Source organism: Uloborus diversus, chromosome 7 (genome assembly GCF_026930045.1).
Source record: "Uloborus diversus isolate 005 chromosome 7, Udiv.v.3.1, whole genome shotgun sequence".
Classification (NCBI taxonomy): Eukaryota; Metazoa; Arthropoda; class Arachnida; order Araneae; family Uloboridae; genus Uloborus; species Uloborus diversus.
Window position 1 is genome coordinate 163196635 of NC_072737.1, and position 18616 is coordinate 163215250.

An 18616-nucleotide genomic window follows, 5' to 3' on the forward strand; every position below is an offset into this window, starting at 1 on the left:
GGACGCAACCTGGAGACGGTTTTCGCTAGAGGAGCAGAATCGTGAGGCCGGCCGACGGTGGTGCTGCAGAGGGAGGCGGGGGAAGAATAAAATCATAAGAATTCAAAACCGTCAAGTGAGAACAATAAGCAATTGTGATTGCTCAAAAATCTTAACACACACGCAGTTTCCTAAAATGCTAAATATTCCGTTTTGAAAAGGAAAAACATTGGTCACCTTATCCATTGCCCTTTACCGCTTCAACAAGCATTTGTAGATACTTTTAGAAAAACTTCATTGCATCTTTTCCCTATATGTGCTCTAAGCCAAAAAGGAATTAATAAACCATAAGTAAAATAACATTTAATAATCACAAACTTATTTTAACTAGATCAATATAGCCCACTGAGGTCCTTGAACCAATCAATATACTTGAGCTTCCGCTTCTTTAGCATTTGGCTTCCCATTGTTTCTTTTCAACTCGAATACACTAAAAAAGAAGTTATGTGAAAGCCACTTCTTCACTCAACCCACCACACAGTCCAAAATCATTCTAATAACCAACTTATCCTATCAAACAGTAACACATTGATTTGATTTTGGAAACAAGATCCCACCATTATGTATTGTTTCAATAGGAATGTTTCCCATTTTTGATAAATATTTTTTTCTGAAAGAGCATGGTCGCAAACATGAGGGTGAATTTATTTTTCCCAAAATTTTAATTTATTTTCTCTCTTAAAAAAATATTCTTAAATTGCTGTTTTCATGTTCGCTGCTGACGCCACAAGTGAACAAGTTGCTAGGGTTACCAGAGCAAAGTTTCAGGACATTGCCAAACTTCGCCAGATCCGAGCCAAGATGGTTGTCTTCACTTGTGACGTCACACGGAGAAACAGGGCCGGATTTGGAAGTGGGAGGCTCCGAGGCAAAGAAGGAGTGGAGGCCCCTAATCAGGGTTCGAAAAGATCATCGTATATTCGAAAATATCTGATACTTTGAAATACAGTATGTCCGAAAAGTCCTTGACACATTAAAAAAATTCATAGAAAACCAACAAATTGTCGTATGAATTTTTACTTTGATACATATCTGAATATTTTGATATATATGTATATATTCGATATTTACGATCAGCACTTTAAAAGTAAATACATCCTGAAGTTACTGCTATTTATTTTTTATATTATTATTATTATAATTTATAGGGGAGAAAAAACGTAAAATTTGCTGACCCGTTAAAGTTAGGATATTTTGTAAAAATTTTATTGTGGGGGCCCCTTTGTTGTGGAGGCCCCCGGGCAATTGCCCTGTCTGCCCTCCCCTAAATCCGGCCCTGCGGAGAAACATCTTTTTCGAGAAATCTGACATTTAAAAAAAATAATTAAAAGTGGAATGTTGCTTAAATAACGGTATTTTCTGGTTCCATGTTTTTTTTTTTTTTTTTTGGCAATTTTATAATTTTACTGACTAAAACTGTACTTTTGACCGAAGGAAACACAGCCATAGGTTTGAAAGCAAAAGCACTCATATAGGGAGCCAAGGGGGGGGGGGCTCAAGACCCCCCTTTGAAATTAGAACTTTCTTGCTTTTAGTACTTTTTTCTTTGCAAAAATGTGAAAACATTTCTTCTCCAGCCGTTAATGAATAAGTTATTAAAAATATCAAATTTTAATAACTCTAATCTGCACTGAAATCAGTTTTCATGGGGAAAATATCCTGTTAAGCCATGGGGAAAATATCCTGTTAAGCCATGGGGAAAATATCTTAGTCCCCCCCCCTTACAATTTTGCATATAGGCGCCCTTGTTTGAAAGTTAGTTTTTAAAAAATAAATCTCATAACAGCTGTGAGAAAAGGAAAAAAAACCCCTAAATTTGCCGCAAGTCAATTAAGTGCACCTAGAAGAGAAAATCTCCCATCCGTCAAAAAGTAATATGGTCTTTGGTAACACTATCCAAAATTTAATGAGCAGTAATTTAAATTTATATATAAAAGATTCCTCTTCAAATTAATGATTCTATTGTTAAACCCATTAAAATGCCATTTCGACTTTACAATAATAATTATCCACGAGCGAATTTTGATGGCTTCCTATCATGGAATTTCGTTTTCAATCCTGCAATTATCCTCCCTGCACTGCTTAAAGAGCATATAATTATCCAAAGTGGTTAGATGTTGAGTTTCTAATTGGAGCTACAGCAAACGACTTTTTCGTTGTTAATTTTCTTTTCTTTATTGCTGATTTACTTTATTTACACTTTGCCAAATTTTTGTCAACTTGTATTATTAGATTTGCTTTCTTTGTTGCTTTTTTGTTTGTTTCTTCCAGAATTTCTGAATTGATATTTAGTTAGCAATTGTTATAATAGCCCTTTCTATAATAATTACATAAGCACTGTTTATACTATGACTGCTCAAAATAATTGAACATTGAAGTTAGAGTTGAATAATGACTGTCATACGTTGATTGCTGCGTGATTCTGGAGATATTTTGCATAATTTAATACAAAACGATGTTGAAAATATATGGTTACAAATTCTGTGTGGTTACAAATTTTGTTCAGTTTTTGAAGTGAAACATTTACGAGGACTTTGAAATTCTAAACCGTAACCTTTTTGTGTGACGGAAGTGACGTAGTTGTTTTTGAGCAAGCACGATTGCTTATTGTTCTCATTTGACAGTTTTGAATTCCTATCATTTTATTTTCCCACCACCTCCCTCTGCCAGCACCACGTAGCGTCGACCGGCCTCACGATGCTGCTCCCCTTGCGAAAACCGTCTACAGGTTGCGTCCATATCCTATGCACACACGCATACACACACACGATTACACACACATACACACACTCATGCCTGCGCACAAACACAAATACACACTCCTACACACACACACACACACACTCATGCCTGCACACAGACACATACACATATGCCTACATACACACACACACACAGCACTGCATACACAAAACGCACACACATGCATACATACACACATACACACGCACCCACACACATGCGCCTACACAAACACAGACGCTCGTGATTTCGAAAAACATAATTTGAATTCAATATGATAAAAATTCGAATTAATATAATTTTTTTTAATAGCGGCCCAAACCAATGAAAAATTATAGTACATTAAAACGCCGATTTAACGCTTATCAAGGGAACTGGAAATAGTGTTCGTTAAACCAAGGATATTGTTAAATCGAGGAGCATATACAGTGCTGGCCAAATTATTAGACTAAGACTGTTTTAAAATCAAATTCTTTATTGATTGCATAACTATAGACACATTAACGAACAGTGAAATAATTATCTAATATTTAGAATGCCCTTGTTCTTGATGAGCATTTTAAATCTTTTTGGCGTACTTTTCACAAGGCTTACACTAATTCTTAACTTTTTAAAAAAGGAGGGGAAAAAAATGTTTATACTCACTATTATATATACTCACATACACATACTCACTAATTACCTAAAACTAACTTTAAGTATAACAGAACACACTAATAAAAAGAACTAGTGAACTGTTTAAGCTGATTGAGGTTATGTTCCTGGTAGGTAGATAAACAAAGAACGTAAACAAAGCAGACTGTGCTGCCACCAGCAAACACTAAATTATGCCAAAATAACGTAATAATCAGTGTACAGTATGTACTGTACTTTAGTAAAATAAATAGTATTTTAGTACAAATAGTGTACAAAAAACAAAACAAAAAAAAAACTCTTTAGTCTAATAATTTGACCAGCACTGTACATTCAATGCGTTTAATCCGGACCAGTGAAATGTATCATTAAATTGAGGGAATCGTTAATCGGGTACCGTTAAATCAAAGTTAACCTGTAGTTATAAAGTTGAAATACTTCCGTTTTTTAACTGTTGCAAAGGACAATGAAAAATAATAGTGATTATAAAATCAGTTTTGTAAATAAATTAATTAAACTAACTGATAATTAACTACCAAGTTAATTGAATAGGCTGAACTTAAGCAAGCATAGATATTTGTTTATTTTGGGCTTTTTAAACTTATCACATAATGCTAATTTTGGAAGATTTCTTTGATTCAAGGCAAGCCATCAGTTCAAAGTTCATCCTAGAAATTTGTTAACTTTCATAAACAAAATTCGCTTTATAATTACAACTATTTTTCATTGTTTTTTGGCAACAATTAAAAGGCGGATTTCGAGTGTTGTTTAGTTTTTTCAATTAAACAATTTTGCTACGAATATGCCTTAGTCAGGTTCAGAAATAATAAGGGCGCGTCGTGCGAGAAAACGTGCGGGTGAAATGACAGTTCAGAACATAAGAAAAAAAAAGATAGAAGTTTCACTTCTAATGTGAATCTTTAAGACACACATTCTTTTTTTCATGTGTTTAATCTCTTGTAATTTGTCTAAATGTGACATATTAAGTTTTCGACCCGCATCATTTATATTTTCAACGCAAAAGCACTGCTTAAATGTTTTATTTCAGGGTATGTTTAATAAACATAACACTATTAACTGACGTCTTGTAAGGTTCGATTTTTACTTTGGTATATAAGGGAAAAGGGGGTTCATATGAACACGGGGCACATGTGAACGTGGTATGTTTTACTAAGATCACTTCAAGCAAAAAATCTTAAAAAAGATTCAAATAAGGACAGTACCAGTTGTACCTCTTGGACAAACATTTAGAGCAAATAGGCCATTTTATTTTTCTGTAGTGGCAACTTCTTTGTTTTAGCAGGTGTCGAAAAAATTTTGTCACTGTCATCTTCGAGTGATAACATTTTAAAAACTAATTGCTAATCTAAATCTAAGTATTACGAACCATTGAATGGAGATTTAAGTAAATTTATGACAATGTTTAATTTTTTTTAGTTAAAAATTCTTTGTTTTTACGAGTTAGCTATAAAGTAGAAGATTGGGCACTTGTGCACACAACATCTAGGGGCACAAGTGAACAGTTCCCATAGCCGCTCTCCGTATTATTATTACTGTAGGATTGTTTAAGTGTTAAAAAATGTGTAAATATTTATAATTATTATTTTTCTATAATCAGTTTGTAAATTTATTGTTAATTATTATTAATATGATAAGATTTTTGAGCAATCACGATTGCTTATTGTTCTCACTTGACTGTTTTTGGCGTTCCTGTGATTTTATTTTCCCACCAGCACCCTCTGCCAGCACCACCGTCGCGTCGACCGGCCTCACGATGCTGCTCCTCTTGCGAAAACCGTCTCCAGGTTGCGTCCATATCCTACACACACACGCCTACACACACACGCTTACACACACATACACACACTTATGCTTGCGCGCAGACACAAACACACACTCCTACACACATACACATACACACACTCATGCCTGCACACAGACACAAACACATATGCCTACATACACACACACACGCGTACACACACAGCACTGCATACACAACACGCACACCCACGCACCCACGCATATGCGCCTACACAAACACACACACACATGCGCCTACACAAACACACACGCTCGTGATTGCGAAAAACATAATTTGAATTCAAGATGCCAAAAATTCAAATTATTATTTTTTTTTTTATTATTTATGCTTAGTATTTTAATTCTTTAATTTTTTGGTTACTAAATAGTTGATGAATAATTTAGTGTTACTATACAGGGTGTTCTTTTTTAACCTGCAAGACCTTTCTTTTCGCAACCGTTAGTCCTAGATGTATACTTTCAATCACAAAAATGTTCAAAACCAGATGCAGAGTTTAGGTATGGAAAGTTTCAAGCAAAAATAAAAATGAGTCAAAAAATACAAAATTACACTTTTTATACTTATATTTAGGAAAATTTTCTGCATTGAAAAATTATTCCAACAGAAAAAGTTTGACGTTAGTACAACCCACTTAGCTATGAAACGCAGCGTTTTGTGACTTACACCACTTTACAGTCGCCATCATTAACACCTTTTGGGGGGAAATATAGCGGTTAACAAAGGTTTAAAATTATATGTATGCATAGAGTGTGATTTTCCAAAATGTTAGAGGTTTTGTAGTGTGCTTTTGTGTATCATGGCATAACATTTGCATGAATTTTGGAATAACAATAAAAAATATAAATACTTATTGCATTTACTTTGACAATCTGACATTCCTCTGAACGGGCGATAAAGTTCCAATCTCATCTTTTGTATGGTCCCTTAAAATTTTAAACTCGAATATCTCCTTGAGTTTTGGTCGCACAAATGTCAAGTTTTTTGTGTCAGTAATAATTTTCAATGGAGATTATTTCTCTAAATATTAGTTAGGAAACCTGGGGCCCGTATAAAAAGTTAAAATTTGTATTTTTTGGTTCATTTTTATTTTCGCTTCTAACTTTCAATATCTTAACTCTGCATCTGATTTTGAACATTTTTGCAATTGGAAGTACACATCTAGGACTAAGGATTGCGAAAATAAAGGTCTCACAGGTTAAAACGGAACACCCTGTATAATACTTACAGGAAATAATAAGATACAAAATATTTTCATTTAATTAATAACTGAAGTTCAAAATCATTTTAAAATACATTATCAAACAATGTATGAAACTTAAAAGCAAAATTTATATACACAATGCATATATACAGTAAAACCTGTCTACAACGATACTGTTGAGGCCTAAAAAAAATATCGTAATAGACAGGTTATCGTTATAGACAGTTTGATTATTCATGCTAACATTTTGATGCTGCAAAAAAAAAAAAAAATTAATTTGAATTTTGACATCTGGAATTCAAATTATGTTTTTCGCAATCACGAATATGTGTGTATGTAGGCGTGTGTGTTTGTTTCTGTGTGCAGGTATGCGTGTGTGGGTAGTTGTGTGTATGAGTGTTTGTGGTAGGGAGGGAGTGTGTATGTGTGTGTAGGCATATGTGTTTGTGTCTGTGTGCAGGCATGTGTGTTTGTGTGCAGGCATGAAAGTGTGTGTATGTTTGTGTGTGTGTGTGTGTGTGTGTGTAGGTGTCTGTATGTATGCGTGTGTGTATGTGTGTAGGTGTATGTGTGTGTATGTATGCGCGTGTGTTGCGGGGACATGGATGCAACCTAGAGACGGCTTTCGCTGCAGGAGCAGCATCGTGAGGAACCGGTCGACGGTGATGGTGCGGAGAGTGGCGCTGGGAAAATAAAATGATAGCACGCAAACAGTCAAATGAAAGCAAAAAGCAATCGTGATTGCTCAGAAAAATTATTGTAATAGACAGGTTATCGTTATAGACAGTATCCTTATACACAGGTTTCACTGTATTTTGCTTTCATGCATGCAGAATAACCCTTACATGATAAAAAATTATGTGTATTATGTAGTATATTTAATACATATAATTTCTTTTCTAGTCTATTCAGTGATCAGAACAGGTTACGAGACTTTAGAATTTGACAAGGAGCAGTTATATATTCGGGAAAAAATATTTTCTTAGTGGAACAAGTACTGTATAATTGAACCTGACGCAGTATAGGTTACAAACATTTCAACGTATTTGTTATTTCGGTATTTGTTTCATACAGAAGAAATTTCCTTCAAAAAATGATGCTTCTCCTGGATTTTTTTTTACCCGTGTTCATATGTGCCTCAGGACTGTTCACATGTGCCCCCCCTGCCTCCTCTAAGGACACATGTGAACAACTGCAGACCTTTTTTTTTTTTTTTTTTTTTGAAATACCATGAAGTAAAGAAATTAAAAAAAAAAAAAAAAACTTCTTGACCCAAAGAAAAGTTTGTTCAATCGTGTTGACACTTTTGCGTTGACAAATTGATAATACTTTTCTTTACTAATAATAAAGCTCTAAGTCTCTCTGTCTGGATATCGGGATCTCTCTTGGTCTGGATGTCTGGATCTCTGTGACGTGCACAGCGCCTAAATTGTTGGGACAATTTTCCTTAAATTTCACACAAAATTAGTCTGTAGCATGGGGGTGTGCACCTCGAAGCGATTTTTCGAAAATTCGATTTTGTTCTTTTTATATTCCAATTTTAAGAACATTTTACCGAGCAAATTATCACAACGTGGACGAATAAATTACCAAATAATTACAATATGTAACCCAGGGCCGGATTTAGGGGAGGGCAGGCGGGGGTACTGCCCCGGGGCCTCCACAACAAAGGGGCCCCCACAATAAAATATTTACAAAATATCCTAACTTTCACGGGTTCGCAAATTTTACGTTTTTTCTCCCCTATAAATAATAAAAATAATAATAATAATAATAATAATAATAATAATAATAAATAGCAGTAACTTCAGGATGTATTTACTATTAAAGTGCTGATCGAAAACATCGGATATATACATATATATATCAAAATATTCGGATATATATCAAAGTATCGGATATTTTCGAAAATATGATGATCTTTTCGAACGCTGATTAGGGGCCTCCACTCCTTCGTTGCCCCGGGGCCTCCACACTTCCAAATCCGGCCCTGGTGTAACCATAACATGGGCGAGCAAATATCCATAGCAAATTGGCGAGAAATTCATCATGTTATTTGTAAATATACAAGTGAAACAAACGACCTTTTTAATTTTCTACTACGGGCAAAGCCGTGCGGGTACCACTAGTTGAAAAATAAAGAAATGAAAAAAAAAAGTTCACATGTGCTCTCTTTCCCCTACACATTTTTTTAATTGAAGTATGAAATGTTGAAGAGAGAGCCGAAATGGAAAATTCAATTCTAATGAAAAATTTTACTGCTTTTCAATTGATTTTCATTGTCCCAAACTCAAACTTTCAAGACTCAAAAAAAGTTCTTTCAGCTGTACGTGGTGGCCATTTTTAGAATTTCATTACCTGACATAGCAGAAATTTTAAAATTTGTTCTTCGATATATTATGAGAACGGGTACAGGGTAACCTAGCAACTAATTTCGAAACATAAATCACGCTTATTACTTCATTTAAGTGAAAGTTGCACGAAACAGAAATGCTATAATCAATTTTGACCAAAATATTAGGGAAAGAGATCGTGAGCACTTTCCTTCCTTTGATTTTAAATGGCTTTAATATATGTGCTAAACCATCAAAAAATAAAATAAATAAACATTCTAACAGAGTGGAAAGCTCCTTTTCTTGTCACAAGACCGATCTATTAATCTAATTTACTATTTCCAGTTGCTTTCCCAAATTCCAAACAAGTATTAGCAATTTTGTATGTAATAACGAAATGGGAATATTCTGGCAAACAGCTGGCAACAGTTGGGCAGTGGTACTAAAAATCGGTTTCTTTAAAAAGTTGGAAATATTGTTCACGCATTGCGCAAATTCATAAATGAACATTTGTCGCATGTTTTAATGGTGTGCCATCCGTGGTTTGAAATACTGGACGCATTCGGAAGGTAAAAGTTTCGCTTTGAAAAAAAAAAAAAACCTCAGGATTTTTTTTTTCTTTTTTGAGCAATCACGATTGCTTATTGCTTTCATTTGACTGTTTTGATGTGCTATCATTTTAGTTTCCCTCCAGCACCCTCTGCAGCATCACCGTCGGCCGGCTCCTCGCGATGCTGCTCCTCTAGCGAAAGCCGTCTCCAGGTTGCGTCAATATCCTACACTTACACGCATACATACACGCACGTACAAACAAACACATACACACACATACATACACCTACACACATGCACAAACACATACACACATACATACGGACACCTACACATACACACACACCTACACACAACTACCCACACACTCATGCTTGCACACTGACACAAACACATATGTCTACACACACATACACATTCCCCCCCCCTACCACAAACATTCACACACACAACTACCCACACACTCATACCTGCACACAGACACAAACACACACGCCTACATACACACACACACACACTCGTGATTGCGAAAAACATAATTTGAATAGGGAAGTTTTCGATTTTTTAATTTTATTTGTATATGATAGAGTAACATGTGTGAACATCATAGGTGAAAAAAATTTTGCCATACGATAAGTAGTTTTTTTTTTAATTAATTTTTAAAGTTCAAGCGATTGTGACGTCAGATGGCACAAGAAGTGACGTCATGCGCTCTTCCGCCGCGGGAGAAGCCGAAGGACCTGCAGTTGGCTTCGAAGACGAAGCGTAAGGCTTACCTCCTCGCATTTAACTCCTCGCGTTTAAACCTCTCATCCCCTCGGAAATATTCGAATACCATCATTGATGTTACTTGAGGATGATTATTAGATTGTGCTTTAACGAAAGGATTATTGAATTTCTAAAAAATAAAAATATCAGCGCGCTCAAAAATGTCCGTAGTGAAAACAAGGGATTTTCGGCGGAAGGCTGCCCATTAGTGCCCTTTGACGTAAGCTCGTGACGTTTCAGAAGAGCGCACTTTTGAGCGTGGATTTTTAAAAATTCATTAAAAATCAATCACGGTGTTTTAAAATTCACCGACGGTGAATTGTTTAGTTTTGAGAGTCAATTAACAGTATCCAATAGTCAAAATATGAACATTTAATAGGTTGCAATTTCAGTATTCCAAATGTCAAAATTCAAATTAATTTTGAATTTTTTTTTTTTTTTTTTTTTTTTTTTTTTTTTTTTTTTTTTTTTTTTTTTACCAAGGCGAAACTTGACCAATTTAAATCAGTGGCACCCCTATGGCAAGTGACTGTGACCTTCCAAAAAATTTCCTTGTTCGGAAAAACCCCAATATTGCAATTTTTAAATGCCGGATAGCCCCTTTTCATTAGATATACATATTTTTTTCTTCCTTGAAACTTGAACTCAAACTCCTGTTCCTTTTTTTCATTAAATTGACAGGCCTGATGTGCTTATTTTATTAATTCAAAGTTTCTCCTCATCTTTTAAAACCCAGTTCAAAATAATTCGCTCCAAACTTGCACCAATCATTTTCAATTACCAAATAAAGATGATGCAGTTTGGAATTTGAACTATGTTTTGTCCTTCCATTGAATATTACAACTAGCCATATGGATCAGCTTCTCGGGCTCCATATGCAAGAAAAAAAATCTCTTTCGAATGACATAGAACGTTAAGTGGTGTAGAAATTCTTTCATCCCTTAAATAGGCAATTTACGCGAAATTTTAGCTTAAGGGTTAATTACAAAAAGACTAATTCGAAACCTAAAATAAAAGAAACCAAGTGCACACCCCGAGGCTCGAAATAATTTTGTAAACATTTTCAAGCCTGTAGGTCCTACTCGATATCCTGGACCCAGTACCGCCACAGACTTCCTTTCATAATTTCTTTCACGTTACTTTTTTTAATGTATAGAAATTATTGGAGTGGCTACGCCGCAGGGCCGCCAAGAATCAAGGCGGGCCCCTTTACAGTTTGGTTTTTACTCCCTCCCCCATAAGAATAATAAAATTTATACTCCTCTGATTCTGTGTCGGGCCTCTAGTTTTCGACTAGGCTGACATAGTCTCTCGTCGGCCCTATTAGATCGATTAAACTTTCCAGCAAAGCGTTACTTATAGCTGCTAACCCTAAACTAGATACGGTTGATCTCACTTAATAGGATCACGCTTAATACGAAATCACGGCTAAAACGAACATTTTTCCGTTAAGTTTGGTTTGCTAATTACATAAAAAATTTCACGTATAATACGTACAATAAATTGAAAGTCTTGGCTAAGACGAACAAAAATTTCTGACCTCTTTACTTGAAATGTTCGTGGTTGAATACAGTAATTTTCTTTTTTAGAAATTATTCATCATTTTGTTAGTAATAGAAGTCCCCATTGTGTATCCAGAAGAAAATATTAAATATTTTGCATAGAAAATAAATCGCAATCACGATTATTGCTTATTGTTCTCATTTGACTGTTTTGAATTCCTATGATTTTATTTTCCCACCACCTCCCTCTGCCAGCAACATCGTCGCGTCGACCGGCCTCACGGTGCTACTCCTCTTGCGAAAACCCTCTCCAAGTTGCGTCCATATCCTACATACACACGCATATACACACAAGCCTACACACACTCATGCCTGCGCACAGACACAAACACACACACACATACACATACGCACACTCATGCCTGCACACAGACACAAACACATATGTCTACATACACACACACACGAACGCCTGCACACACACACACGCCTAAACAAACACACACACATGCGCCTACACAAACACATGCGCATTCATACACACACACGCTCGTGATTGCGAAAAACATAATTTGAATTCAAAATGACAAAAATTCAAATTAATATAATTTTTTTTCTCTGAATGTACTAATAGATTACAATGTGTGCATTAGTAGTAATGTTTTTTAGACATATATAGAGGTAAGCTTTGCTTCGTTTTTCCACAGTGTTATTCGTTTACGATTGTTCCGAATAACGGCTAATACGAATAAATTCGTGGAATTTTGGCATTTGGTATTAACCGAGTTTAACTGCATTTGACTTGACAACGGGTGTGAAAGGTGAAAATATGTGTTCAAAATTCCCTTCTCGTGATTATTTTCGTTTTTATTCACTAATATGTTATTTTTTTTTTGCAGGTTTGAATCAGAAACTGATAAACAGATACTAGACGTCATTCTAGATCGTAAAAGATATGATTCTCGCGTGAGACCAAGTAGTAAGTACCTGAAAAATATAATTGAATTAGTTACTTAAAGTGTCAATTTGCTCATTTACAGGAAACAGAAATAGTATAATCACCGAGAAATAAGTGTTTATCTTACGAGGAGAAATAGTGAAAACAAGCATTACAAGGTCAAACTGCAAAATACAGGGTGTCCAAAAAGTCCTTGGCACAGTATAAAAATGCTTACACTGTAAAAAATGCAGGAAACTCTTATGGTAAATATCACTGTAAAATGAATTGTTTACAGGTTTACAGTACAAAAAAAAAAAATGCAGTAAATTGTACCGAAAAAAAATAACGGTTGCAGCGCCAGTTAAACCTTATTGTCTTTAGTTGCTCACAGCTCCGACTTTGAAGCCGTTCTTAATATAAAAGTACAGAAAAGCGTTACACGGTTTAATACCTGGCAACAAGATAATTTATTATTTAAAAATAAGCGTCACTTATGATGGAAACACATTTTGTCTTCTTCCTGCTGAAATATTTTTATTTGTGTAGCTTGAGGAAACATAACCAAAAGTATCAAAATTTTCTTTCGACGATTTTTTTCTGGCAGCGAAACCCCGATTTAACGTTTCTCAAGGGACTGGGTTGAAAAAACGTAAAATACGGGAAATACATAGAAAGCAAAAATTAAATTTAAAATAAAAACTAGAGGTAGTAAAGATGTCTCTTTTAAGAGGTATAATATCCATATTTTAGGAATAAAACATAATTTTACATACCATTTTAGATCCTTTTAACACATCTAATCGTGAATCCGGGCATTTAGGTTGAAAATATATAGTCCTTTAATAGAGGATTGTTTTTTTAGTCATTGAGTTCAAAGTTAATGTAGCATCTTCCAGGATTTAAGTTATCGGATCCAGTTCAGCCTTGTCAAAATAAAGCCTTTCCCTGCATGTCAAACATTACCGAAAAATATCAAATTATCATGCTATGGCACGATTTTCATTGTTGGTAACGTCAGGAGCGTTACTCGATCAGGGAATTGGCAATGCAGTTATTGAGATAAGCGTCTGAAGGGGCCGTGGTAGACCGATCGGTAGAGTGTCGGATTCGGGGCCGGAGGGTCCTGGGTTCGAACCTCGATGGTCGAAGACCCACCGTCGTCATTAAAGGGGACTGGGCGACGTTAAATATGCTCGTGGTCTCAATGTCCTCCAAGTGAAACGATACCTCTGGGGGTGCTAGTACTAGGTAGCTATTAGCTCCTGGACTAGTTCTAAATTCTCATTAACTGTTCGATCGGTGATAGTGCTGCTATCTATCGGTATATAAAATAATGGAGGCAAGGCACTTAGTATGCAGTCCTCGACATAAATACAGTTGTAGTCAGTTGTGACTCTGAATAGGAATAGGAAATAAGCGTCTCTTACAATGGAAACACATTTTGTCTTCTTTCTGCTCAAATATTTTATTTGTGTAGTTTGAAGAAACATAACCAAGAGTATCAAACATTTCTTTCGGCGATTTTTTGCAGACCGCGAAACCCCGAGTTAACGTTTCTCAAGGGTTTGGGTTGAAAAATAAAACGTAAAATACGAGAAATACATATACAGCGAAAATCAAATTTAAAAAAATTAAAGGTAGTAAAGATGATTCTTTTAAGGGGTATAATATCCACATTTTTACGAAAAAAAAATGTGCTTACTGTCTGACCATGGATTGTATGGAAAAGAAAAGATCCGGTTTACATCAGGCGGAAATGGACGCATCTATTAGTTTTTAGGGGTGTCAGCTTTTGCAGATGAATGTTAGCCTCTAAATTAAGCAGAATCTCATTCAAATGAGTGGAACACGCGCATCAAATTTTTACTTTCCCCCCTCATTCAGATAGACTCGTCTCAACTGGACGTTTGCCAATTCCATGCAATCCGTGGTTGGAAAATACCATTTTAGATCATTTTAACACATTTACCGCCTTATTCACCGTTAACCTAACCACACGCCTTAAACCGCGAGGTTCATTAACTCGTAGTTGGGATTGTTACCGCGAGGTTAAAATTTCGGTATTCACCGGCGAAAAACACCTCGGAGTTTCTCAACAAGAAGTTACTCAACCAAACTTCATGCGGTTATAAGCGCAGACACCCTATTGGCTAATAAAAATCATATGATTTTCACACGTTTTCTTCTTCGTTACTGTTATTTCAGCTCTGCGCTTGTGTAGAGTTCAAGGTAGAGGTAAAGCCGATCTTTGCTCGTGGTGTTGTTGTCATAAGCCTGATAACTTTTTATCTTTTTATATGAAGTAGCTTGTTGGTAAAGAAAATGGAAATAGGTAACAAAAAAGAACGCGTCATCTCTATATACGCGTCTCTGAGTTCTAAAAACTCGATGTATTGCAGTTGCCGTATGCGAAGTTGCACTCGGTCCGCCATTGTTTCAAATATTTACTTGTAAAATGCGCATGCTCAGAAGCCAAACCAAGCCCTTAACCTTGCTTCCGGAGCTTGGTTAGGTTTTCCAACCACGCCTGGTTTCGAAAACCTGTCAGCGCATAGTTGAAGTTAACGGTGAATACAGAAGAAGGGGATAACCCCAAGTTAAGCGCTTAACCACGTAGTTCAGTTAATGGTTGAATACAGCGGTTAGTCGTGAATCCGGGCGTTTAGGTTGAAAATACATAGTCCTTTAATGGTGGATTGGTTTTTAGTCATTAAGTTCAAAGTCAATGCAGCATCTTCTAGGATTGAAATATTTTGCAAGATTTATTCCTAATCTTTATGAGAAAGAAAATTATCATTTACTAATTGAAAGAAGGGATGAGCTGTGGCTTCACGTTCTCTTGTTCATCTTAACTGGCAGATGAAAAGTCCATAAGGTCGACTACGGATGGAACAGTAGAATTTCTGTTTTCTCATAAGTTAACTTTCAACAGCGTGGATTCACTTGAAAAAAGCACAAAAGGAAACATATTACTTATTTTAGGATATTTCTTACTTGTTTTTTTCTTTTCCCATGGAAAACGTAAATTGCGGAAAATTCATAAATAACAAATTTTCGAACCGGGTTACGGAAAAACTGGGATTTGATGGAGGAAAAAAAAAGTGAAATGCGGGGAAAACGTAGATTCGGGTGAAGTAAAATTGGGGTTTCGCTGTATATCTAATTCCTTTCAATTACTATGTAAGGTTATATAAGATTGGGCTTGCCAGATTTCTGAAATGTTCAACCGGGACACCGGAATCAAAAGGGTACACACCGATAGCTGATTTTTGGAATGTTTTAAAGGGCAGTTTATTCTCAATGCTATGAATAAATGGTTACTAATTATGAACTTTAAAACAGGGTTAATAAAAAATGTCATAAGTAGATAAAATTTGAACATTTCACTTCTTAGATGAAAGGGAAAATGTAACTAAAAAAATACTTTGAATGATGAATGAAAAAGTGAAAAATATTTAAATACACTTTTTATTTTAAAGGACTTTTTTTTTGAGGGGGAAATGGATATTAATTTTCTTGTAAAAATTCTGACAAGTTAATCTGGTATTAATTTTACAAGTTAATGTTACAAATGATAAAGGTATTATCCAACACGGTTTATTATTTTTAGACCTATCTAGACATTTATAATCAAATTTATCTTTTTCCGGGACATGAAGTAAACCGGCCGGGACAGTGGGATTTTATCTGAAGATCGGGACGTCTGGCAAGCCTATTTAAGATGTGTGTATGAGAAAGCTTAAATACTGTAACGTGATTAATGTGCATTTTTCGTTAGCATACTTTTCCCACTTTGTTAAATTTTTCTTGCAAGGAAAATCAGCCATGCCACATGCAGACCCTTTGTTTTTTTCAACCACTATTTTCTGCTAGATATGTGCATATGAAATTGTTGAAAAAGTTTTCAAACAAAAGTATAACATGAAAAGGGATATTGCTGTCAAGATCGCATGAAACATTAGAAAGATATATGTTGGGGACTTTTTTTTAATGTGACTAAACTAAAACAAACCCAATTGTTTTGCATCACATTGCCAAAATTTAGTCTGAACCTTTGTTTAAAAAAGCAGGAAAACTACTTTTGAAGCATGTTTAGCAAAATCAAGAAAATAAAAGTATGTTTCAAATATTTCTTTCAACAGTATGTGTACTAATTAAATAAACTAAGATTTTTACTAATTTATCATATATTTTCCCTTTCTTTACAGATAAAACGTTAGTTAACGTTACCGTCCTGATATTATCTCTTTCATCGCCAGATGAGTCTAGTCTAGTAAGTAAATGTTCAAAATCTAACAACTTTTTATAAATTTTATTAATGAGATAAAAACTTCTATAAAAGCTTCCATGTTGGAAAAATATTAAAGCAATAAATTCTTTTAATCATCAGGTTCAGGGTGGACCGACCAGTGAATGAACAATAGCGTGCAATTTCCTTTTTTAATTTTCCTTCTTCACATTGTTGGATTTATGCCAAAATATTGATTAAAATAGGAATAATCTAGCAATTAATAGCTAATTAATTAATTTGATTATAGAATATTGCATTGTCATCGGGTCTGAGGTCATGTGCGAAATTTCAAAAGAATCCGATTGCAGTAAGTGGGTGAAATTTGAGTTGCAAGATTCTGTTACAGGATACACACATACAGGTCAAGCTAAATAAAAGCGTGTTAAAAAGAAGTGTTTTTCGATGCACCCTAGAGGTCGATGTACCCTATATAGACCCCCTAGTCGGTCTACCCTATAATTACTTTTTAAACCATGTGTTATAAGCTCATTTACGTGATGACAAACTTCTAAATCAGAGTTCTTCAATCATTCTTGGTGTTTTTTCATCTTAGGTTTTTTTTTTTTTTTTTTTTTTTTTTTTGTTGTTGTTTTTTCGTTCTAGCGAAGTAGTTATTGTTTTTTCTTTCTGAAACGTGAGTTTATTTTGCATTGATTGAAAACTAGAAGACTAGAATTGAACAAGAAGTTCATTCAGAGATACTTTCCCATATATTCAAATTGGTTTTCTAAGCAATCTCTCTCTCTCTCCCTCTCTGAGTTTTCTAATCCTTTGAATCAAATATCTTCTATTTTCCTTTTTAGTAATAAACAATTAAGTATATATTAGAATGACCAACAGTCAAGCTGAAGTAAAACGATTTCAATTTTCTCCCAAACTGTTGAACATCATATTACAGTCAATTGCAACAATTATTGATTTCAAACGGAAATAGCTATTAACCTTTTTTTTTCAATATCTAAGTTTGCACAAACAGGAACAAACAGACTATACAATTGCAGACTATGCAAAAAGAAAAAAAAATAATGCCATAACATAGTAGCACAATCTAGTTGTATCACGATTTCAGGGATAAAAATGGCTACTATTTAAGAAGGAATAGAGAGGAGGGACGGTTTAAGCAGAGTTTCACTTTTTTTTTTTTACATTACAGGTGTCCCTCGTATAGCACGGTTAATTCGTTCCGTGTAGTATCGAAACCGAGTTATACGAGACTTTTTTTAAATAACATTTTCACTTATTTTTAATAATGATTATGTATGTGCACGCGAAAAATCAGGTTAAGATGTATCATGTTATATCGAAACCGTGTTCCGTGTTGTATCGAAAACCGTGTTATACGAGACTTAGAAATAATGTAAATCAAAGGATGTGTACCGTATAGTATCGAAACCAAGTTTCATAAAAACAAAGTAAAAGCTTATTAGAGTTATTAGCAAAAATTAACAGAATGTATTAAACAAAAATGAAATTCCATCTTTTATAAATATAACATTCGTATGGCATCAAAATCATGAAGCATGAAATTCAAGTTTCGTACCGTGTAAAATCGAAACCGTGTTGTAGAAGTAGCGTGTAAAACGAGGGACGCCTGTACATGGGCGCCCATACTCAAAATTTTAAGGGGGGGCTCAGATATTTTCACCATGGTTTAGCAGGATATTTTCCCCATAGAAACCGATTGCAGTACAGATTAGAGTTATTAAAATTTGATATTTTTAATAACTTATTCATTAATGGCTGGAAAATAAATGTTTTTGCATTTTTCCAAAGGAAAAAGTACTAAAAGC

The 18616-nt window shown here is 34.9% G+C and overlaps 1 protein-coding gene across 1 annotated transcript in view; it reads left to right on the forward strand.

Annotated features, from left to right (window-relative positions):
• LOC129227011 (glutamate-gated chloride channel-like) overlaps positions 1-18616 on the forward strand; it is a 122072-nt gene that overhangs the window by 69589 nt on the left and 33867 nt on the right. Inside the window, exons 3-4 of the mRNA XM_054861640.1 lie at positions 12495-12574; positions 16744-16808. Coding sequence (XP_054717615.1) covers positions 12495-12574; positions 16744-16808 — 145 coding nt within the window. The remainder of the gene's footprint in view (positions 1-12494; positions 12575-16743; positions 16809-18616) is intronic.